The 25,261-nt window shown below is 44.5% G+C and overlaps 1 protein-coding gene and 1 non-coding gene across 2 annotated transcripts in view; both read left to right on the forward strand.

Annotated features, from left to right (window-relative positions):
- Positions 1–16,874, forward strand: part of Exo1 (exonuclease 1) — a 28,817-nt gene extending 11,943 nt beyond the window's left edge. The window contains exons 7-14 of the mRNA XM_004653275.2: positions 556–743; positions 1,367–1,463; positions 4,187–4,412; positions 8,184–8,427; positions 11,993–12,506; positions 13,189–13,284; positions 14,980–15,173; positions 16,566–16,874. Coding sequence (XP_004653332.2) covers positions 556–743; positions 1,367–1,463; positions 4,187–4,412; positions 8,184–8,427; positions 11,993–12,506; positions 13,189–13,284; positions 14,980–15,173; positions 16,566–16,701 — 1,695 coding nt within the window. The 3' untranslated portion in view covers positions 16,702–16,874. The remainder of the gene's footprint in view (positions 1–555; positions 744–1,366; positions 1,464–4,186; positions 4,413–8,183; positions 8,428–11,992; positions 12,507–13,188; positions 13,285–14,979; positions 15,174–16,565) is intronic.
- Positions 10,135–10,263, forward strand: LOC123457826. The gene has a single exon (XR_006635189.1). It is a non-coding gene; the product is annotated as a small nucleolar RNA SNORA36 family (small nucleolar RNA).
- Positions 16,875–25,261: the final 8,387 nt, after the last annotated feature.

Below are 25,261 nucleotides of genomic sequence, written 5' to 3' on the forward strand. Positions count from 1 at the left end.
AAAAAGAAAAAGGTCATTTTATGGTATATGGTTGCATAGTGCTTAGGATGCATTCAGCCTTAAGCATCCGTGACTAATACAAATTAGAATGTTGATTTTGTTTGAAAAATGGAATATAAGAATTCTTGAATTGTTTTGTTGAAGAAAGGTTTTATGTAGCTGAGGATGACCTTGAACTTTTGCCTCTACCTCCCAAGTACTGGGACTTTGGGTGTGTACTTCCAGGCCAATATGTTATTTCAATTCTCCTAATTTGGGTTTTGTTTTTTATCTTCTGAATTAAAGAGGATGGATAGTGTATTTTAATGCTACACCTATAAAAACATCATGTAGAACTTTGGTTTTTGTATTAATAAAAAGAAAACAGCCAAAGAAAATACTGGCTATAAGGCAGGATTTTAAGTGGTATAACATGGTTCTGTTTTATGACTACTGGTTTTTGTATAGATGAAAGCAGTTGATTTTTGAGTTTACTCACTTGCGAATGTTTGTCTTTAGGCTAATGCATTCCCTGCTCTTCAGCTATAGAAGAAATGTTTTTGCATCTGTTGTTAGGTTATCAAGAAAATTGGACATTATCTCAAGATGAATATAACAGTACCGGAGGATTATATCAAAGGATTTATTCGTGCCAACAATACTTTCCTTTATCAACTGGTGTTTGATCCTGTCAAAAGGAAACTGGTCCCTCTGAATGCCTATGAAGATGACGTAGATCCTGAAACACTCACTTACGCTGGGCGGTATCCTTTCTGAACCACCATGGTTGGATTTTCACTTCTTTCTCCAGTACTATTAGTAGTAGTAGTAACACGATATTTTTAGTGAGTTTTTTCTTTTATAGTAACTACCCTATTTAGTTCATCTTAACTACTATGGTAGTGAAAATTAAGTTCAAGTTTTTGTTTATAAACCTGAGGGCCATCTGCCATAGTATGCAGTTACCCAGATAGACTTAACAGGTGTGGGCACCAGATCACTCACTCATGGGACATGCTCTTGGGCCAGCAACAGGGCTTGAGTGCACTCAGGAAGAATGCCTTCCTGTGGCCATTTTCTGCCAGAATTCGGGCTGATACAGAGCCCCGAGCCACTTAAATAAATGGTGGCTGGGACATTCCCCAGACCTCCCTTAAAAGCAAGGCAGTGACTCGTGGCTTCCCTGCAGGCGGTGGCCAGCTCCTGCAAGGACACACAACAGTGTGCCTGTGCTTTCAGTATTGTTGATGTGGAAGGAGAGTGGGCTTCGTTTTAGTCATAAAGTGCCGAGATTTTCTGTGACTCCCAGAATATGTTTGTATCTGTACAGCATCATTTGGTTGCCTGCTAATAAAGGCAGTTTTTTTCCTTAACCTTATGAACCTAGGTATATTGACGACTCGCTAGCCCTGCAGATAGCGCTTGGAAATAGAGACATAAACACTAATGAGCAGATCGATGACTACAGTCCAGACACTGCCATGGTAATGTTTTAGTGTGTGCCTCTAGTTATGTCTCAAGAACTGTGACTAAAGGCATATCTGCTTAGTAAGCATTTCTGTATCCATGCAGCATGTACATTAGAAACAACTTGCATGATGCACACCTTTGATTCTAGTGTTGGATATGGTTCTACCAAGCACTTGACTTGTCAGCTGAAGTAAGCCAAGCCTGGCAAGAGAACCTCACAGTGCCCTTCACAGTGACTCCAAAAGTGAACTGTGTCAGTCAGCTGAGACTACATAAGCCTTCCATTTAAGTTGCTGGGTCCTTATTCTATCTGCTAATTTGGCTCTGTCCAGTGTGGTAGCCACTTTTGATGTATGGCTATTTGATTATATTCTTAGTTCTGAAGTTGCATTGGCCATCTTCAAGTGCTTTTTTGTGAGTAGCTACCACATTGGATGGCACAGAACACTTCTGCCATTGCAGAAAAGGGCTATTTGTGTAACTGCACTGTTTTTTTTTTAAAGGACTCTGTATCAGGAATGTAATCTCAAATCCGAGAATATTAATTTCCTTGACATTTTCTTCTGTTTGTATTATCTCTGCTCTCTATGAAGTCTCTAAGTATGCGTGTGTTATGGTATGCATGCACATGTGTGGGTGTGTGTGGAGGCCAGAGGCCAACCTCAGGTGTCGTCCTTGGTTGTTCTCCACCTTGTTTCTTGAGACAGAGTCTCACTGACTGACTAGGCCGTCCAGCCAGCAAGCCGCAGGGATTTTCCTCTGTCCACCTCCCAAACACTGATTACAGGCATGTGCCATCGCGTCTGGTGCTGGGGCCCAGGCTCCGGTCCTCATGCTTGTGAGGCAAGCACTTTACATACTGAGCATCCCCTCTGCGCCTCTCTGAAGCTGCTGTTCCTTTGTGGAGACACTCAGGTTTGAAATCACTTCTGAATCTTTTAGGCATGTGGATAGTGTCTTTTCTAGTTTCTAAGTATCTTCATTACAAAAGGTACATTCTAGATTAGAAAGAAAAAAAAGGATACCACTGATGGAGTTTGTATTTCTTGCTTGTTTCAGAGGATTTTGTTTTGAAAACAGTTGTCTGAAAAATGTTAACTCTGCTGTCATTACACATTGAAAGTCATGATATTATAATTGCACCAGGAATGATTCTTAAGCTTTTGGTCTCAGGAACTCAAAAATGGTTGGTTATATTGAATGTGTTCAATTATGAATATGAAAATTGTGGATTAGTAAAATGGCCATGACACCGAAGCCCAAATCCATGTCAGACCTTTCATTTTTATAGGAAAATTAATTATACACCAAGTCAGATTTATCCTGGTTTGGAATTCTCCTTGCCTACTTCTCTTTCAGGAAGCCATATGTGAGATCTAGTGACAAGAACCTGTACTGCCAAGGCTGTTTTTCTATCCTCATCCCTCAGATCACCTTCCTTGTTAATTCTCAGAGACTATCTTAAATGCTGTCATGTTTCATTTTCTTTTCATCAAGTGAAAGGCTTAAATTTGATTCCTGTGCATGCAGAGATTTGTTTGATGGGATTCGCGCCTCGGGTAACATCAGGTTTTGTGTTTGCCTCCAGCTCATCTGGTCTTTTGGAATATCATTGACATCTTCTTAGCAGGTCGTTGGGTTTTGCAGTGTGCTGTCATTGTGAGCACTTGGGTTGAGTGGGTGCTTGCTAGTACTAACTGGCAGGAAGTCCTTTCTCAGAAGTTCCATGCGAGACTTGCGGTAGACCAAAGTAGCCTTTGCTTTCTCGGGATGGTACCAAAGTTTGGTGTGATACAGGGTAGTGATTTGTAAACCTAGGTTGTCTGGCTTACATTCATCTAATTTTTAGCCAAGAATGGTGGCACATGCCAGTAATCCGAGCACTTGGGAAGTGGAGGCAAGAGGACTTAGGCCAGCCTAGGCTATATGGGGTCATATCTCAAAATGAGTAATAATAATAATCTTTAAATAATGCAAAAAATCTAGCTAGGATAGCTGACTACTTGAAATAACATCAAATTTTTGTAAATCAGATTTACTACATATCTTCAATCCTAATCTCATTTCTTATACTGTTTATTTCAAGGAGCTTTAATTTTTATGTCTTAACTATGAGTGGGTAGTTTGATTCAGAAGAGAAACCAACCTAGAAACATGAAACCTGTTTCCTGTTTAGTAGAGAAGTCTTAAGTCTCAAAACAATGTTATTAGAGAACAGGTACTTCATCAGAACCTTTTAATCCCCCCCACACACCTTTTTTTTTTGTAATACTAGATTGAACTCGGGGTTTCCCATGTTAGGCAAGCACTCCACCACTGAACTATATCCTCAAACCTTTTACTTCTTATTTATTTATTTTTCTGTTTTGAAACAGGGTTTCACTACGTTGTCCAGTTTGACTCTGACCTCACTCTAGTGTAGGCATGTCTTGAACTTTCTTTCCTCCTGCCTCAACCTCCTAAGTTGCTGCAATTGTAGGCCTGTATCACCTGGCCCAGCTCAAAAGCTTTTTTTTGTTTGTTTTAAATGCAAGCTTTATTGGGAGGGATGACAGTGGAATAAGGTAAGGAGACCTACAACATCCTAAACCAGTATCCATAAGCACGCCAGTTGTCCCTGATGCTTGTGGCCAGGCATTGAACTTGATTTTATTTTTTATTTGATTCATGCTGATGTAGAAGGCAGTGGCGTGATTGCTTTTCTCATTCATGTAACCCTTTCCTTATGCGTTCCCAGCCTGCCCCCACCAGAAGTCATGGTTGGGATGACAAAGCCTGTCAGAAGTCATCTGCTGCCAGTAGCATTTGGCATAGGAGTTGCTGCCCTGGACTTGACTTGAATACTGTTCCACATGCTTCACAGCTGAAGGAAAATCCAAGTCCTGTGAGCTTTAAACAAAGGATTGGTGCTAAGGGATTACGTCTTCCCGGGAAATCTTCTGTGGTGAAGAGACCAAGAAGTGGTATGTCTTGCACATCTGTGATGTACTAAGGACTATTGGTCACAGTTAAAGAGTTCTTTTTCAGGCTGACTGTCACTCAGGTTCTCTTCTGTTTTGTTTTGTTTTCCTAGAGGTTTCATAGTTTCGGTTCTTATATTTAGGCCTCTGATCCATTTGCGCTTAATTCTTATTTAAAAAAAAAAAATTTTACTGGGGGCTGGAGAGATGGCTCAGCAGTTAAGGCACCTTCCTGCAAAGCCTAATGGCCCCGGTTCAATTCCCCAGTACCCACATAAAGCCTGATGCATGGTGGCACATGCATCTGGAGTTTGCTGGCGGTGGTTGGAGGTTTTAGCATGCCCACTCTCTCTCCCTCTCTCTATCTGTGTGTGTGTGTGCACGCACACACACGCACCAGGTTCTCTTGCCTCTACAAACAAACTGCAGACCTATGTGCTACTTTGTGTATCTGGCTTTATATGGGTACTGGGGAATTGAACTCAGACCATCAGGTTTTATAAGCAAGCACCTTTAACCAATGAGTCATTCCTCCAGCTCTCTTATTCTTATGTATGATGATGTGAAATAAGGATCCAAGCTCCTTGCTTGCTACATGGCAGTCCTGTTGTCCAGTACTGTTTCTTAAAACATTTTCCAACTGTAAGCTGAAATAAACTATTTCTTTCCATTAAAACAAAACAAACAAGAAGTTTTCCTTCCCAACTTAACTGCCTTGGCACAGTGGTTGGAAATCAGTCGGCACTGGGGGTGTGAGCCCTTATTGAACTCTTTTCTGCATGTTGCCTCCTTACGTACTGGTCCTTACATTAGACTCTGGTTCCTGCATAGTTTTAGAACAGCGTGAAACCAGGTAGTGTATATTTCCCCTGAGTATGTTCTGCTCTGGAGAAAAACACTGAGTTGTGTTCTTCATGTTTCCATATAAGTTTTAGAATTAGTTTGTCAGTGCTAGAGAGATAGCTCAGCGGTTAAGGTGTTTGTCTGCAAAGCCTAATGACCCGAGTTTGGTTCCTCAGTACCCATGTAAAGCCAGATGCACAAAGTGGCACGTGAATCTGAAGTGTGCTTGCAACGACTAGAGGCTCTGGTGCACTCATTCTCTCCGTCTCTCTTTTCTTTCTCTTTCCCTCTCTTTCTCTCTGTCTGTCTGTCTGTCTGTCTCTCTCTCTCTCTCTCTCTCTCTCTCTCTCTCTCTCTCTGTGCTGGCCAATAAAGCAAAATCTTTTAAAAAGAAAATAGAGCCAGGAGTGGTGGTACACACCTTTAATCCCAGCACTCTGGAGTAAATTCTAGGTCAGCCTGCACTAGAGCAAAACCTTACCTAGAAAAGCAAAAAACAAACAAACAAACAAACAAAGGTCATAGGAATTTAAGTGGATAGGCCAGCTCTCCTTACATTTCCAATTTTTGGTCCTTTTATAGGTAGTATTTTTAACTTCACTTTGCATTGTTCATGCTAGTCTATAGAAATACAATTGATTTTTATACATTAGTCTATAGAAATACAATTGATTTTTATACATTAGTCTAGTAGCACGAAGCCCACAGAACCCAGCTGTTTGTTTGCGGGTCTGGATATCAGACCTCAGGCCCTCGACGCTTGTGCAGCAAGCGCTCTGTCCGCTGGGAGCCGCCTTCCCAGCTACGATACGTTTCATAAACACTTGTCAAGCCATTACAGCGAGCATGTTGCTGATGTGTGGCCTGCTTACCGCACAATAACAAATACTTGAAGTTGTGGCACTCACATCCCTTCCCTGAGAAACTGCTAAGACTGCGTTCGCTTTCATTAGCCCGCTGTGGTTTTCTGGCGTTTGCTGAGCTTAGAGTGGAATTCCTCCAGCTGCCGAGAGCAGCGCTACCTCAAAGTTAGGTGTGGGTTACATTGTTACAAAATTATGCCTCCCTTGGAGTGAAAGTTTCAGTTACATTGTATTTGCCCATAAAATGCTTAATGGAATTTGAATTATAGCAAGCAAAGGAAACTGTGGTGCAGGACCAGTTCTCTACAGTCCTGGGCTCTCAGCTTGCTGCTGACCCTCAGACATAATGGGCACAGCTCTGCACTGTCCACTAAGACGGTGTGAGGCCCTGAGGTTTCCTGGCAAATTTGAGATAAGCTCAATTTATGGAATTTCCCCTAAAATAGCTGTACTAACAGCCTGTCATAACCATAGCAGGTTAATCGGGCATGTCTGCTTCTTGGAGAAGCCTTGTGAGGGTCCCTAGATTCTTCTTTTTATTCCTTCTCCTCTTCAGGTGCCCTGTTTAACAAAGAGATTAGCTTTTGCCAAGGATGAAGCTTACCAATCCTTAGCTTTGAAAAATCGATGTGTTTTTAAAGTTTGGGTATTTTCTCCAGTGTCTGGGCAGCTTCCCTGTGCTGCCCATCCACCCTGTCTGACCAGCCTCTCAAAGATTATGCAGTAAGTGAGCGCATGTGCTTCAGGGGCAGCTTTTCAGACTGAAACAAGTGGGCCTGATTTAAAGCGCTCAGCGCTGACCTTGTTCTCCGTGTCGGGCCCCGCCTCTGTCCTGCTGCTCCTTGTACTTTCCTCCGGTGGCACGGGTGCGCCCCCACAGCCACCGCTCCTTGTAGTTTCCTCCGGTGGCATGGGTGCGCCCCCACAGGCACCGCCCAGGCCTCGGCGCGGTGGTGAGGGCCGAGCTCGAACAGTCACAGGCCCCTCAGAGGCACGGCACAGAGACGGTGTGGATGAATGAACAGCTGCTGGTTGTCCTGGCACATTAAAAAATCAGAGCCAGGCGTGGTGGCGCACACCTTTAATCCCAGCACTCGGGAGGCAGAGGTAGGAGGATCACTATGAGTTCGAGGCCACCCTGGGACTACATAGTGAATTCCAGGTCAGCCTGGGCTAGAGTGAGATCCTATCTTTATGTGTAAGTTCCCTCCCGCCCCCCCCCCGCCTGAGTTTTTTAAAATCCAAAATTAAGCATTTAAAAATAAATAAATAAATATATAGCCATACAGAATTAATATGCTTGGCAATTTGATTAGGGAAGTCCATATTAATTCATACAGATAGTTGACATTAAACTTCAGCCAGTTTATGAAATTGGGACACTTGGTTTCAGTTGTCCTTATGTTTTCTTTTGTGAGGCATGATTTTTTTATTTTTTATTTATTTATTTATTTATTTATTTATTTTTTGAGGTAGGGTTTCACTCTAGCCCAGGCTGACCTGGAATTCACTATGTAGTCTCAGGCTGGCCTCGAGCTCATGGCAATCCTCCTGCCTCTGCTTCTGAAGTGCTAGGATTAAAGGCATGCACCACCATTTCCAGCTCATAATTTCTTTTAATATAAAAAGAAAAAGTAGGACTGGATATTATATAGGCTGGTGGTAGAGCCCTTGCTTGGCATGTACAAAGACTTGTTTGTTCCCCAGTGCTATAAAACTAAGGCCATATATCCAACTAGAGGTGAAATAAAGTGCTTTCTCATTGCTGGGACAAAACACCTGACCGTGAGCCACTGAAGGACAGAAAGGGTTTGTTTTGGGTTACAGATTTTAGGGGAAGTCTGGTGGGAGCAGGAGCTGGGGCCAGTGTCACTTCACAGGGAGGCAGTAGTGAGGACTACAAGATGCACTCTGCTGCTCAGCCAGCTCTCCCCTTTTTAGGTGGTCCAGGACCTCAGCCATGGTAGGGTGCTGCCCATAATTAACTTTATCAACTTCATCCCCCAGGTCATTCTAGGTCCTGTCACGTTGACAGTCACTATTCACAGGCAATTTTGTTTTCATTTAGAAGAGCTGTCAGAAGATGATCTGATGAATCAGTATTCTCTTTCATTCACAAAGAAGATGAAAAATAGCTGTGGGAATAATCAGTCACTGAGCCCTTCTGAAGTGTTTGCACCCAGCCAGGATGATAGGAACACTCGTGTGACAAATATAAGCAAGCCACCTACAACAAGAAATAAGTTTGCAACATTTTTACAGAGGAAGAATGAAGAGAGTGGAGCGGTCGTGGTTCCGGGAACCAGAAGCAGGTATAGTTCTATCTGCAGAATGTCGTTTATCTGTCCTATATCTGTTCTTTGTTTTGTCTTGGCTCGAGAAGCAGGATAGAACCTTCCTTAATCCGATTATAGTCTTGTCATGTACTGACAGTTCCTGACATGTGTTGCTTAAAAGTTTTCCACCTTAAGCTGGGTGTAGTGGTGCACGCTTTAATCCCAGCACTTGGGAGGCAGAGGTAGGATCGCTGCGAGTTCAAGGCCAACTTGAGACTTCATAGTGAATACCAGGTCAGCCTGGACTTTATTAAATATATTGTGTCATTTATTTATTTATTTATTTATTTATTTATTTATTTATTTGAGAGCGACAGGCACAGAGAGAAAGACAGATAGAGGGAGAGAGAGAGAATGGGCGCGCCAGGGCTTCCAGCCTCTGCAAATGAACTCCAGACGCGTGCACCCCCTTGTGCATCTGGCTAATGTGGGACCTGGGGAACCGAGCCTCGAACCGGGGTCCGTAGGCTTCACAGGCAAGCGCTTAACCGCTAAGCCATCTTTCCAGCCCATATTGTGTCTTTTAAACTTAAATTTTTTTGCGTGTGTGTGTGTGATATGTAGGGATACATGTTTGTACGTGTGTGTGCAGGTGCGTGTGGAGGCCTGGGGCCAATATTGGGTGTCCTCCGTCTCCCACCATGTTGTATGACAAGGTCTCTCGGTGAACTGAACTCATTGATGTGGCCAGCCTTCTTAGCCAGCAGGACTCTGGAACCTGACCCTGGGTGCTCGGGCTTGAACTGCGCGTTGTGTTCCTGTTGAACCATCTCCTTAGGCCTCCACTTAATTTGTGCTCTGCATGAGCCGTCGCAAGTTGGAGCTTTGCATGGTTGTCTTAGTTCTGACCGAAGCATGTTGTGGTTCCCTCTTCTGCTTTGTAACCCAGCCACACAGAACCCTACAATTCTGTTGTATTGGGGGCTCTCTTTACATTTTCCATTGTTTCCATTCTGTGGTTTTGGGAAGGTGCTTCCAGGTGTATACTACAATGTCGATGACTCGAGTTGCAGTAGTGTCTGAGAACCAGACATGCCAGGTGCTGCTGTTACCAGGGTGAGAAAGACGTAGATTCGTTCTTGACACCTGTCGTCCAGCTGGAAAAATGGGTACATGTGCACAGTGTGGTAAGAACAGTGATTAGAGCCCGTGTAAGGCATTTTGAGGGTGTTCAAAGGGAATCTCAAGCTGGAACAGTGTTGGGAAGGGATGAGGGTTGGGTGGCTCTACTGAGGTGTAAATGAACAGAAAATAAATACACTGGTGCTCAGGATGTTCCCAGTAAAACCAAACTGCTTGAGCAGAGGAGGGGGTGAGGTGGGCAGTTTATGTCTGCTGCTGCTGTTACTACAGCCAGAAGGTTGGGACGGTTCAGCAAGGTGAGGAAAGGTTAGTCTTTCTCAGGTGAAAGGTCACACTTAAGGGCTTTTTGTCTGGGAAGGGCTGACTTTCGGTTGGCCATGCAACGAAGATAGACGAAGGCAAAAGGAGGTGTGCAAAGATCAGACTGGCCCTTGTGAATGGGTGACGGTGAGATTCTGAAGAGTCGGTATAACTTGGGCATGAGGGATTTAGACCCGGGAGTGGGGCCACGTGGATGTCAACCTGCATGTTCATTCATGAGGGGTCTGCTTGCACAGTGGACCTCAGAGTCACTTACTATCCACTTTTGAAAAGCAGGCCGTCCAAAGTGTTGAGCTCAGCTCAGGCAGCCTCCCTGTTCTGGTAATTAGGCTTTGGGACATTGAAATGGGCTGGGGGGCTACTGGATAGAATGTTTTACTCTGTTCGTTTACCTCCCAGCCTACAATAATGGGAAAGGGGGGATAGGACTAAGAGTTATAACAACTTCAAGTTGTTGAGAATCAGAGGATTACAGTAAGTGAACTGCCTGCAGCATCCCTGGTACACGGTAAAAACGCATAAATAACTGTTACTTTATTGACCGTAGGTGGTGGTACTGTCTCTGTCTTGTGTGCTAAACTGAAAACACTTTGTCTTTCTTAGAGGACACAGGCAGCATTTAGAGGATTTTCATCCAGGGTGGGGCTGATTGGATGGAGATTTTAAATTATTTTTGTTATCTTTGTGTGTGCTTGTGAGTGCAGATGCATGTGGAGGTCAGAGGACAGCCTCATGTTGAATCAGAATTTAAAGTAGCAAAACTGGCCAGGCGTGGTAGCGCACACCGTTAATCCCAGCACTCGGGAGGCAGAGGTAGGAGGATCGCTGTGAGTTCGAGGCCACCCTGAGACTCTGGGCTACAGTGAAACCCTACCTTGGGGAAAAAAAGAAAGAAAGAAAGAAAGTCATTGGAGAACTTATAAGGTATCAAACAAACTGGTAGGTTTGTGTCCTGCTACAAATTCCCAGACAGCTTGGTGTTAGCAATACAGCTGAAATGAAGAGCTGCTGTCTAATTGCTTTTGCTTTGCTGGCTATAAAATACGAGACAATGAAGCTAAGCATATAGCTCAATTTTAGAACATTTGCCTAGCATCTGGGAGGCCCTGGGTACAGTTCCCAGCACTGCATAAAACAAACAGAAACATGTAAGTGTCTATAATCCCGGTGTGCCTACAGTGAGATGGGAAGTAGAGAGAGAAGGTTGAGAGCCAGCTGGTCTGACAAGCAGGGCAGTGAAAGGAAAGCGAGGATTGATGCTGGACCTTCCTGCACGAGTGGGCATACACAAATATGAGGCACAGTTGAAAGCTGCCATCTCTGCTGTGTGTTTCCATCTGTCCAAATATTTAAAGATTACAACAGTACTGGCCCTCAAGGAGTTCTGTTTGGGAATTAGAAATGTTAGGGAAAAGCGCATATGTGATGGATGTCCAGATAAAGAATGGAGTTCCAGGGATGGAGAGATGGTGCAATGGTTTAGGCTCTTGCCTGCTATACCCAACAACCGTGGTTTGATTCCCCAGTGCCCACGTAAAGCCAGACACACATGGTAGCACCTGAAGCGGGAGTTTGTTTGAAGCTGTTGGGGGCCCTGCCTGTTGTGCCCGCTCTCTGTCTGGCTCTCTTCTCTGTATCTCTGCATACAAATAAATAGATACGTATTTTTAAAGGAAGGAAGGGAGGAAAGAAAGGAAGAAATGGAGTTCCAAATGCATTTAATAGTTATAGCCTTCTAAAGTTCTGTCTAAAAGCTCATCAGGCAAATAAGTTTCTAAATGTTTAAATATTGGCATAATCAAATTTATACTGATTAAAATTCAGGGTTTAGGGTCTGGAGAGATGACTCGTTGGTTCAGGCACTTGCTTGCCTGCAAAGCCTAACAACCTGGGTTCCATTCCCCAGGGCCCACATAAAGCCAGATGCGCAAAGTGGCCCATGTGCTTGGAGTGAGTTTGCAAGGGCTGGAGGTCCTAGTGTGCCCACTCTTCTTATTCTCGTTCATTCATTCTCTCTCTCACCCTCTCTCTGTCTCTGCTTAAAAACAATCAGGATCGATGTGGCCTTTGTGGTACTTGATTTTACAAGGACTGAGTGTGACCCTTCAGGGGCTTACCACACCCTTCTTCCTGTCAGGTTCTTCTGCAGTCCTCCGGGCTTTGCCGACTGTGTGTCACAGGAAGCCAGCAGCCGGCCTGTGGAAGAGACTGCTGTCACCTGTGACGCCACCCATCTCAGTGAGTCAGGTTGTTCCGACAAAGAAGGCCAGAAGCTGGTGGACACAAATGTCACGGGCAGGTCGGGTGATGAGATCTCAGGTGACATGAGGGAGCGTGCGGATGACGAGGCTCCATCTTGTAAGAACAGCAGGCTCTCGGGGACACCGCCCCCACCGGCTCTGGGAGCACGGCGGAATTGCTTCAGTTGGTCGGGGGGTCTTGGCGGGCTCTTGAGAACCCCGAGCCCCTCTGCCAGCGCAGCCCTGCAGCAGTTCCGAAGGAGGAGCGACGAGAGCGGCACGGAGCCCCAGGGTGCGGCCGGGGAAGAGTCGCCCCTGCTGGATGCGGACTGGCCGTCGCTGTCCCAGGGCAGCGTAGACTCGTCCACACTTTCCCAGCCGTCCAGCCAGGACTCCCACTCAGACTCAGAGGTGAGTCTAATGAGGTGTCAATAGTGGAGCATGATGGAAATGACTGGGTTATCTTAATTTCTCATTATTGGTGGGGGGGGTCGAGATAGAGTCTTACTCTAGCCCAGGCTGTCCTGGAATTCATTCTGTATCCTCAGGATGGCCCCGAACTCTCAGCAATCTTCCTACCTCTGCCTCTTGAGTGCTGGGATTAAAGGCGTGCACCAACCACCACGCCCGGCCTTAATTTCTCATTCTTAAACCTCCAGTGTAGAAAGTTCGCACTTTCTTCATGTGAAGAACTATGTTTAATGCTTCCAGCTCCTGGATGTTTAAACTGGCGCTTCCCGAATGGCCCAGGGGCCTGTTGACAAGGGCTCGAGTAGAAGCCTCGTGAGCCCCCGAGCACAGCGGCAGTGGTGGAAGATTCGCTGTCTTGTCCCTTACCGTTGTGAATCTCATAGCATTTGAAGTCTTCAGTCCTAAATACATGCGTCATGCAAATCTGCTAAAGTACCGTTCCTCTTAAGTGAGGCTGGCACATGTCCCTTCCTTGTCTGCCCCCTGCCCTGTGCCGTTGCACTTCCTTTCTGTGATGTCGTGCTCTATTGAGTTTCTCATTTCACTTGTTCTCCTAACTGAGTTGTCCTAACGCTAGTAAAAAATCTAACTTTGTTTTTGTTTTTTTATCTGGGAACTCTAGGAATCTGATTGTAATAAGTCACTTGACAGCCAAGGTAATCAGAACGCCAAGCAACATTTATCTCAGTTTTCAAATGACTCACTTGTGAGAAAAAAGGTAAGACAATTCTTTAATTAAAATTTTAATTTCAGAAACACTACATGTTTATTACTGGAAAAATGAGAAGTACAAGCAAAGTAAAGATTAAGATACCTATATTCTGATTTTTCAGTGTCCCCTTTCAAACTTCCTACAGCAGTATTTGTGTCTAGGTGCTTAAGGTATTAGTTGGAACCTATTTTCTCTTGCAGTATTTATGAAAGATCTTTTGCATGTATTTAACATAAAGATTATTTGTAACTGCAATATGCCATTGTGTGCATATAGATGGATGTATTATCCTTTTTTTAATTTTTATTTTTTATTGACAACTTCCATAATTGTAAACAATATCCCATGGTAATTCCCTTCTTCCCCCCAACTTTCTCCTTTGAGCCTCCATTCTCCATCATCCCCCTATCAGTCTCTCTTTTATTTTCATATCATGACCTTTTCTACCCATTATGAAGGTCTTGTGTAGGTAGTGTCAGGCACTGTGAGGTCATGCATATCCAGGACATTTTGTGTCTGGGGGAGCATGTTGTAAGGAGTCCTACTCTTCTTTTGGCTTTTACATTCTTTCCGTCACCTCTTCTGCAATGGACCCTGAGCCTTGGAAGGTGTGATAGAGATCTTGTAGTGCTGAGCACTCCTCTGTCACTTCTTCTCAGCACCATGGTGCCTTCTGAGTCATCCCAAAGTCACTGCCATCTGAAAAGAGAAGCTTCTCTAACCAACATTTATCGCCCACTGGTTTTTTTTTTTTTTAGGCTACTATAAGTAGCATTGCAACTAAGATCTTGTAGGCAAATACATGAATGCATATTTTTGCTTTGCCATATTAATCAGTTTTTAAATTTTGCTTACATATTTCCTCACTGTCCTAAGAAACAACAGCAAATTATCTGTGGTACCATAATGTCCATGTAACAGAAATCTGCTCTTCAGTGGAAGCAAAATTATCATTAAGAGGTATAAGAAAATATTCCACCCTTATACTGTGATAGAACAAACTTATTCAAAATAAAATTCAAGCCAGGTATGGTGGGGCACGCCTTAAATCCTAGTACTTGGGAGGCAGAGGTAGGAGGATCATGTGTTTGAGGCCACCCTGAGACTATGCAGTGAATTCCAGGTCAGCCTGTGCTAGCTAAAGCAAGATCCTACCTCGAAAAAACCAAAATAAATAAATAAATAAAATTCAGTTTTAAAACACACTGAAGTGGGAGAATCACCAGGATATCAGTCCATGGAATCATTAAGTTGCACACTGCCAGTTTGGTGTGATTCTCAGCGACGTGATCCACAGCCACGTGGTAGCAGCAGTCCCCATGGCATGGAGGGGACAAGACTCACTTCTCTCTGTTCTTTTAACTTAAAGTTGATGTCAGGTGCATGTTGCTGCTGCTGCAGCTATGAAAATTTCTATAGTAGACACATATAAACAACATGCTTTTACATTGCTTATGGGGTGTTTTCCTGTCCCAGTGCAAAAAGAATACTTTGAAATTAACTAAACGTAGTTGGTTTTTTCAGAGCAGTGTTAAAACAGGCAATTAGGGTTGAGCATGGTCATACACATCGGTAATCCCAGCACTCTGAAGTCTGAGGCAAGAGGATTGCAAGTTGTTAGGTCCAGTTTGGGCCGAATAGGAAGATGCCTATCTTTTAAAAATATAGCAACAGTAAGAAAATGGGAATTTTGTCTTCCAGGTACCCGGGCTGTATAAATCCACTTCTGTGAACTCTCTTTCTACAACCAAGATCAAGCCCCTGGCGCCTGCCAGAGTCAGTGGCCTGAGCAGAAAAACAGCCAGCATCCCAAAGAGGAACCACCACAATGCTGAGAACAAGCCGGGGCTGCAGGTGAAGATCAGTGACCTCTGGAAAAACTTCGGATATAGAAAGTGAGTTTCCAGGGTTGGGAGATCCCTCAGTGGTTAAAAGCACTTGGTATGTATGTGTGAGGTCTTCTCTGGCCAGAGTCCACCAAGTTTGACTCCAAGGACCAGTGTAAAAAATGCTAGGCGTGGGACTGGAGTGATGGCTCAGCTATTAAAGGCACTTTCTTACAAAGCCTGACAGCCTGGGTTTGATTCCCCAGCACCCACCTAAAGCCAGATGCACAAAGTAGTGCATTTATCTAGAGTTCATTTGCCTTGTCAGGAAAACCTGGCATGTATGCTTGCTCATTCTGTCTCTCCAAATAAATAAATAAAAATAGCTTTAATTGGGCTGGAGAGATGGCTTAGCGATTAAGCGCTTGCCTGTGAAGCCTAAGGACCCCGGTTCGAGGCTCGGTTCCCCAGGTCCCACGTTAGCCAGATGCACAAGGGGGTACACGCGTCTGGAGTTCGTTTGCAGAGACTGGAGGCCCTGGCGCGCCCATTCTCTCTCTCTCCCTCTATCTGTCTTTCTCTCTGTGTCTGTCGCTCTCAAATAAATAAATAAAAAATGACCCCCCCAAAAAAATAGCTTTAATTCTTTAAAAAAATGCTGAGTATGTCAACGCACTTCTGTAATCCCAGTTCATGAGGGAGAGTGAATCCCAGTTCACTGAGGGACAGCGGCTCTGAGTTGAGGGAGCTGCTCCTTCTCAGGGAAATACATGAGCTCTTGGGAAATTCTCCTGCTGCTGCCTCCCAAAGGCATGCTGGGATTTTCAAAAGCTAACCACAACTCCGGCTTTTATGTGTGGTCTAGGGGTCAGAATGTAGTGTTCATGCTTGCAGTCAGTGCCATCTCCTTGGTCCCTGGGTTCATTAACCAGACTTTGGAAGGGGCACTAAGGAAAACGGACTCTCTGCCTTCACAGACCCATATATCTAGTGTCGCGGGCACCACATTGAAAGGTGATTTTGGAAGCAGGAAGAGCATAACTCAAAATTACTTAATTTCTTTCCTTCATTTCCCTTCCCCTCCCTCCCTCCCTCTTTCTTTCTTCCTGAGAGCACCAACATTTATTTCACATGACAAAGAAAGAAATTAGGTGTGAACATTTGCACTTAAACAGTACTTGTTTAGCCTTGACTACATGGCTTGTGCTCACCATGAACATATTACACTGGAGCACACTGAAAGCCTGCATTGCTGCACTCGTCTGTGCAAATGAAGTGGCAGTGCAGTACCTCAGACTTTCTTGAGTACACTCACGGGACCCGGATGTGTTCCACAGTGAACTAACATACATATTACACAGTGAAGATATTAACTTATTTATAAGCTCTATCTTTTTTTCCAAGTAAGTTATCATTTTTCTAATAATATCTCCAACAAATGTATTTGATTATATTTTTCAGAGATTCTGAAAAGCTTCCTCCTTGTAAGAAGCCCCTGTCTCCAGTCAAGGACAACATCCAACTCACTCCTGAAGCAGAAGAGGAGATATTTAACAAGCCTGAGTGTGCACGTGCTCAGAGAGCAATATTCCAATGAGTGCAGTCTGTGGCCTCAAGAAAATCTTATCAATTTGAAAGATTTATTCTCAGTGGCATTTTAAAAATGGAATCTCTTTTGTATATTAATTATGTAATTTTCTTCTGCTCAGCTCTTTATATTTTCATAAAAAGCTAGGAAAATTTTAATGTTTTAAAATTAATTGATCAATTCTCCTGGAGTTGATAAAAGTATCTAAAACCTTCTATAATGTTGTCCAGTCAGATGGTAAGCAAAATACCACAAATTCCCTAATCTTTCCATCCTAGAAGAAACCACTCGTATTTTGCCAAGCTTTAGTTATTTTTCCGGTTGCCTTTTCTGTCTTCCTTCAGGGTTAGGCTGAAAATAAAGTTGCTGGGATGGGCGGGCCTGTTGGAGGGGTTGAAGACCTTTACTCTTGAAGAGGCCGTTAGGGTCATAGGATGAAAGCAAAGAGGAACTTCTTCCTCAGGTGAGAATCACTCCTGTATCATGTCACTGCCGCTCTTAGACTTCAGCCTGTTCTTACTACGCCTCATGGGAGTGTGAGCTGAAAATCCCCTCTGCATTCATTTAAAACCAGCGTCATCAAGTGCCAGGCAAGATGCCGAGGCTGTAGGGCCTGTGATAAGTACTCTGCAACGCTACGGGCGGACGCTTGGAAGAGAACCAGCTAAGTGGAGGAGCATTATGGAGTGTTTGGCTCAGAAGACAAATATGAGGGACTCAGACTCTCTTAGGGTGTATATTATTTATTTATTTATTTTATTACTGTTACTTGTTTTTTGAAGCAGGGTCTCACGCTAGCCCAAGCTGACCTGGAATTTTGTAGTCCCAGGCTGGCTTTGAACTCACAGCAATCCTACCTCATTCTCTCAAGTGCTATAACCAGGACCACCATGCCTGACCACATTAGCTTTTAATGGCCACCGGGGGGGGGGGGGGGTACAAAACTTGACCCAATTTGAAAAAAGCATACTCCAAAGAGGGAGCAAGTTTGAGGGTTCCTGTCATGAATCAAGTTGCCAGTGGGGACCAGACAGTATATACAGATGTTGATGTGCCCAAGATGCCACTTAGGTATCAGAAAAGTTGTCAGATGTACTGTGAATGCACCACTGTTTACAGAATGGAAGAGGAGGCTTCAGGCAAGGATGGAGGGGTAAGTGATCTGCAGAGCGGCTGAGGAGATAGTTCAATAACTAAAGGTTGCTTTTGAAACACTTGTCTGCCCAGATTCGATTCTCCAGTGTCCACGTAAAGCTAGACATACAAAGTTGTGCAGGAGTCTGAAGTTTATTTGCTGGGGCAAGAGGCCCTGGCTTGCCTATACCTGCTCATTTTTCCAAAAAATAATAAAAATAAAGTTTATAGATAAAAATTTTTTAAAGGTTGAGTTTTCTAATGACAAGCCAAACAAAAAGTACAATTCAGAATGGGCTCCATCGGTGGAGGTAGGTTCCTATGAAGCCAGAAGTATAAGGTAAGGCTGGAAAGCGTCTCAGTATGCATGTCCCCGTATACCGTATAACAGGTGACTATCAAAATCAAAAGCTCATGAGCATTTTACAGCAAGCAGGTGACAGTGAAGACGGCCAGCACTGCAGGACACGTCCTGTTTGTGTGATGGAGCAGACGAGCATCCACGACCTGAGAACCCGCACTAACCGTTGGTGCAGCAGGCCACCTGCGGCTGAGCGAGGCTCTGTGACCTGATGGGGGAGTGGAGGAGGCTGGCAGGAAGGCAGAAGGACCAAGGGCATCCCATTCCTGGGATAGGACCTGTGGAAGCTCATCACCAAGTTTGCCAAAACTCCCTGTGTTGGGTCCCTGCGGAGATGGAGCCTATGGTGAGAAGGCTAATGGAATATGCAAGTCAAAACCTCCACAGAATACCTTGGATTTAAACCTTTAAAATAAATGGAATTATGTAAGTTCCATGACCTTGAATTCTTCTCAAAGTTTAGGAAAAAAAATATTTTTACTAAGAAGCTACAAAGTGGTTTTAGATCTGAAAGTTACTTTACTAAAAGAATGAACAGAAAAGTACCTTTACAGTGAAACTACCAAAAAGACCAGCAGAACAAGTCAAAACTAGTTCACTTGGGGGCTGGGGAGATGATTCAGACAGCAAAGTGCTTGCTGCGCAAACATGCGGGCCTGGGTTTGCCTCCTCAGTGCCCACATGAAAGGCGTGGCAGCCCAGCTGTGAGCCCAGCGCTGGCACAGGCAGAGGCTGGAAGACCACTGGGCTCATGGGCCAGCTACTGAGGATACAGGCTCAATAAAAGCTTGTGTCAAAAACTAAGGGGAAAGTGACCTCTGGCCTCAACATGCACATCACACATACTAAGCGAAAGTTCTACCACTGAGTTATATCTCCATTTCTACTCAAAAAAAAAAAAAAAAAAAGGCTGGGCATGGTGGCACACGCCTTTAATCCCAGCACTTGGAGGCAGAGTTAGGAGGATCACAGTGACTTCAAGGCCACCCTGAGACTACATAGTGAACTCCAGGTCAGCCTGGGCTAGAGTGAGACCCTACCTGGGGGGAGGGGGGTGTTGCTCCAGGCTGGTCTTGATCTTGGCAATCTTGCCTCAAATTCCCTTTCCTTCTCCAAGTAGCTGGGGTCACAGGTGTGCTCTTCCACAGCTGCACACCTGTAGGGTCTCTGTAGCCCAGTCTGACCTGGAACTCACTCTAGACCCAGGATGGCCTTGAACTCTCAGCAATCTTCCTACCTCTGCCTCCCAAGTGGTGCACCTGCTAGGGCCTCTAGTCACCGCAAACAAACTAGATGCTTGTGCTATCTTGTGCATCTGGCTTTGCATGAGTGCTGGGGAAACGAACTTGGTCCTTGAGATTTGCAGGAAAGCAGCTTAACTGCCGAGCCATCTCTCTAACCTAGAAACAAATTTTAAGTGATACAGGATAGGGAAAAAGAACAATGGGTAATACAGGTCCAAAAAGACTTAATTCCATAAAGATTAGTGGATTTTAGTACATGGTTTTTTTTTTTTTTGGTTTATTTTTATTTGTTTATTTGAAAGTGACAGAGAATGGGCTCGTCAGGGCCTCCAGCCACTGCAAACAAACTCCAGATACATGCACCCCCTTGTGCATCTGGCTAAGGTGGGTCCTGGGGAATTGAGCCTCAAACCGGGGTCCTCAGGCTTCATAGGCAAGCACTTAACTGCTATGCCATCTCTCCAGCCCACATTTTTTTAAATTGGCTTATCTGATGATAATCATAGTTGCTCTTTGAGGACTATGGTGTCTAATATGGAACAGATGAGTATGGGATTGTAGTCAGCTCCACGTTGCTGGGATGAACATCCAAACCAGGCACAGTTTAGGGAAGGAAAAAATTTATTTCACGCTTACAGATCCAGGGGTGGAAGTTCCATCAATGGCAGAAGAAACTGCTTCCATACATCCAAGCAGAGAGACAACACCGGCAGCACACATAAAAAGCAACAAGCACAAAACCTGCAGCAAACAGCAGAGACCCGGGCAGAGCTCAGATCTCTCTGCACATCTTTGAGCTGGAAACCAGACTTGCCTCCAAACACACCTTTTGGCTGGACCCCAGGATCTGCCCCAGTGACGCTTCCTCCAACCAAGCAGCTGGAGATCCAAGTTATAGGTTTTTAATAAAATACTTGAGTCTGGGCTGGAGAGCTGGCTTAGTGGTTAAGACACTTGCCTATGAAGCCTAAGGACCCATGTCCAACTCTCCAGATCCCACGTAAGCCAGACACACAAAGGTGAGGCAAGTGCAGGGCTGCACATGACCACTAGGAGGCACGTGTGTTGAGTTCTATTGCAGTGGCTGAGGCCCTTTCTCTCTCTCTAAAATAAGTAAATTTTCAAAAATAAGTCTACTACATTCGAACTATCCTGGCAGACCTTGTTACATTCTAGATCACATCCCTAATGTCACAATAAAGCACATCAAAAATTTGGGTTTCTCATGAAAAAGAAAGAAAAGCCCAGCATGGTGGCACTCAGGAGGAGGCAGAAGTAGGGGGAGCACAGTGAGTTCAAGACCACCCTGAGATTGCATAATGAATTCCAGGTCAGCCACACACACACACACAATTGGTTTCCCAAGCAAATGAAAATTAATGCTTATACTATTACCAGAGTCTTGAAGGTACAGTAATATTTTTACAGAAAACATGTGCTTTAGCTAGGACTATGAAAAGAAGCTAATATCTTCAGCGGGTGGCGATCTGTCCTGGAGAGGGCCTGCCTGGACGTTGCTGGCTGCTGACTGGTCAGGGTGGCGGAAGTTGAATTCAGGTCAGGTGCCTGTGGCGGCTTCTTAAGACAGCAGTGAAGTTTGCTGTGTGCGTTGACTTCTTGTGGAAGGTTTCCTTGGAGCATGTAGCACTATTTGCTAGCATTTTATCCACAGTAGAAGTTCCTTGAAAATTAGGATCCATTTCTCTTAAGCCCTGCCTCTGTTTTGTTAACTAAGTTTATATGACATTCTAAATCTTTGCTGTTTTTTTTTAATTTGTTTTTTTTTCTAATTTATTTTTTTATTTATTTGCAAGCAGAGAGAGAGAGACAGAGAGAGAATGGGTGCATCAGGGCTTCCAGCCACTGCAAACAAACTCCAGACGCATGCGCCCCCTTGTGCATCTGGCTAACGTGGGTCCTGGGGAATCGAGCCTCGAACCTGGGTCCTTAGGCTTCACAGGCAAGCGCTTAACCACTAAGCCATCTCTCCAGTCCTTTGCTGTTATTTTTTAAAGTACTCACAGCATCACAAGAAACTTGTTTTGCTCTCATAAGAACCTCAGCACAGTATAGTACATCGTCGGGATCCGTCTTGAATTATAGCCCCCTTGCTCTTTCCACAACATCTTGCAATGACTTGCTCCACTGAAGTCTCCAAGCCATCCATGACAGTTGGAATCACCTTCCAAACTGCTGTTGATGTAGTTTCAGGGCCTCCCACGAACCAGGAGTGTAATTTTTAGTGACGTCTAGAATGATGAATCCCTTCCAGAAGGTTTTCAGTTTACTTTGCCAGACTCATTAGAAAACTCATTCTTTGGCAACAATAGTCTGATGAAATGTGTTTCTGACATAATAGGACTTGAAAGAATAATTTTCATGATCCACGCTTATTGAATGGACATGTGTGAGTAGACATGAAAACACTAATCTTGGAAATTTCTGTCCCAGATGAGATGCAGGATATTATCATGAACAGTAATATTTTGGAAAGAACTTTTTGAGCCATTGTTCTCAACAGAGAAAATGTTCAGTAAACGCTTTGTTCAGTTAAGGGCTGTGTGTGTGATCCAGGCTTTGTTACAGAGCACAGACAAGATCTCCTTGAACTCACTATGTAGCTCAAATCCCTTATCCTGCCTCTACCTCCCGAGTGCTGGGATTCCAGGCATGCATTGCCATGCCTGGTTCATGTGGTGTTGGAGATGGAACCTTGGGCTTCATGCATATTAAATACCAACTGAGCTACATATCAGCCAGGGATTTGTATAATTCTTTTTTTAAAAAGTATTTGACAGAGAGCAAGAGGCAGAGAGAGAGGGAATGGGCATGCCAAGGCCTCTACCCACTGCAAACAAACTGCCATCTCTCCAGCCTAGGGTTTTCAGAATAGGTGCTGATGAGTTTCTGTGGCGTCTTAGAAGCCGTCCGTCCACCATCGTCACTAATAGCATGATTGGGTCTACCGCATGTCCCAACCTCTGCATCAGTATCTGCTACCCTGTTTTCATTTTCATGATGGCTTCAGCTTCATGAGCCAATATTTGTGATTTTAGACCTTTTCTTCTGCAGCTATTTTGCCTATTGGCCTTCACAGAAATGAAGGGAGCTAGGGTCTCATTCTGGATTAGGGTGTAGCTTGAGGGAATGTCATAATGGTGTAGGCCACTAAAGCTTTTCATGTCAGCAACAGGTTCTTTTTTTCATCCTTTATGTATTCAGTGAATAGCAGTTTTAATTTCCCTTAAGAACTTTTTTATTTTATTTTATTTTTTTATAACATGGAAAACTGGTGCAAAAGGTTGGCTCAGCTTTCAACCTACCTCGGCCTTTGACCTGACCTCTCATGAAGCTTAGTCATTTCGAGTTTTTGATCGAAGGTGAGAAACACGTGGCTGAGGGTACCACGTGGCCCGCGCCACTTCCCGCTCCTGCCACCACGCCTGCCCTGCCACAGCGGAGTGTGACCTCGGATACACCCTTTTGTCCTCAAGTTGTCCACAGCAATGAGAAAGTAACTAATGCATCCCAGCCCTTGGGAAGCCGAGGTAGGAGGATCGCTGTGAGTTCAAGGCCACCCTGAGACTAGAGTGAATTCCAGGTCAGCCTGAGCTAGAGTAAGACCCTACCTCGAGGAAGAAAACAAAAAAGGAGAAGAAAGAAAAAGAAGTAACTCATGCAAATGGTAACATCCAAGATCATTTATCCCAGGCCACCCTAGCAGACATAATGGAAACGAAGTTTGAAATTCTGTGAGAATTACCAAGTGCCACAGAAGCAGGAAATGAGCACATGCCAGTGGACTTGGGTGACCTCGGACTGTAAAGCACAGCGTTTGCAGAGTTTAGTACTGCGGTCCTGCTACCTCTGCCTTGGGAGCGCGGGGATTGAAGGTGTGAGCCACCACACCAGGCCCATGACACCACGAAACCTGGTCTGTCTGCACGCATTCCTCTCCTGCGCTCCTGAGAGTCGCAGTTCTTAGTGTGGGGCCGGGGGTGGGGCAGATGTAGTACAGAACAGATGAATTTAGAAACAACCTTGGAAGCCAGGCGCATCCCTTTAATCCCAGCACTCTGAAGGCAGAGGTAGGAGGATCACCATGAGTTCGAGATCACCCGGAGACTACATAGTGAATTCCAGGTCAGCCTGGGCTAGAGCGAGGCTCTACCTCAAGAAAAACAAACAAATTTAAAAAACCAAATAGGTAGTTATGTAGCAGTATATATCTTGACTGTGTGAATGCATATGTGCACGTGTGTATGTGGAGACATATATTCAAGCATTTGAACAACTATGCCCCATTCAAATTTTTAACTCTAAGAGCTCTAGAATATCAATTTGTGATTTTATTCCATTAAGACAAAATTTATTTATTTATTTATCTATCTTGGTCTTGAACTTGCAATGATGTTTCTGTAGTGTTGGGATTGCAGGCAGGAGTCAGCATGCCCACCCACTCTTGGAGTTAAAATAGTACTTTTTGTCAGTAACCCTAAAACTTGAGAGGCTGAGACAAGAGGACTGCCCAAACTGTACAGCTAGCCTGGGCTACATAGGGACCCAGTCTCAAAAGTCAAAAAATAAAGGGCAGGGAAATAGATGGCTCAGCAGTTAAAAGCACTTGCTTGTAAGTCTCTCCGCTGGAGTTTGATTCCCCAGCATCCATGCAAAGTTAGGTGCCAAGTGGTGCACGTGGCTATAATTCTAATGTGCCTAGGGAGGAGTAGCCAGGAGAATCCAAAAGCTCACAGACCAGCAAGGCAAAAACAAAACAATAGCCGGGTGTGGTAGTGCACGCCTTTAATCCCAGCACTGGGAGGCAGAGGTAGGAGGATTGCTGTGAGTTCAAGGCCACCCTGAGGCTCCATAGTGAATTCCAGGTCAGCCTGAACTAGAGTAAGACCCTACCTTGAAAAAAAAGAAAACCCACAAGGGAGAACCCCTCTCAAGCAAAGTAGAAGAGGCCAGATATCCCAAGGTTGTTCTCAGACCTCCACACATGTGCTGAGGATGGGTATGTCCACCACAAACACACATCATACACATACAAACACAATAAAAACAATCTAAAATAAGTAAGTAATGAAAATGAAATTCCACTTTTCACCATTTTCTTGGGAAAACAGTTGGTGCCAGGAAATATGAAAATTAAACCTGGGCATCTTATCCAAACAGATGTTGATATTGTCCATTGTCTATTGCATTGATAAAACAACTAGGTAATCTCAAGGTAGTCAGAGGCCAGCTTGAAGGGGCCTCCATTGCCAACCATGGGGAAATTTTTCTCTTGAAGAAAGATAATGGTGCCTGGTGTGGTGGCACATGCCTTTAACCCCAGCACTCAGGAGGCAGAGGTAGGAGGATCACTGAGAGTTTGAGGTCACCCTGAGACTACATGAGCTAGAGTGAAACCCTACCTTGAAAAACCAAAAAAAAAGATAATGAACACTGGACACTTGGGCCACTTTTCTGGGTGTGTGAAGTGGGGGAGTCGGGTTTTGTATGCAAGAGCCTTTAAAACTGAGCCATTTTCTAAGTTTCTCCCATTACCTTCTTTTGCCCTGTTACCCTAGTCACCCTCTCACTGAACCCCTTCTTCCTTCCAGCAGTTTCTGTATTTCTGCGCGCGCACGCGCACACACACACACACACACTCACACACACACACACACATATATATTTGAGGCCAGTCCAATGGACTGGCTTCTATGAGAGAGCGAGAATCGGAGCACCAGGGCCTCTAGCCACTGCAATCAGACTCCAGATGCACGCACTACCTCGTGCGCATGTGCACCTTGTGCTTGCAACACCTTGTGCATCCAGCTTC

The sequence above is a fragment of the Jaculus jaculus genome, chromosome 1 (genome assembly GCF_020740685.1).
Source record: "Jaculus jaculus isolate mJacJac1 chromosome 1, mJacJac1.mat.Y.cur, whole genome shotgun sequence".
Taxonomy (NCBI): domain Eukaryota; kingdom Metazoa; phylum Chordata; class Mammalia; order Rodentia; family Dipodidae; genus Jaculus; species Jaculus jaculus.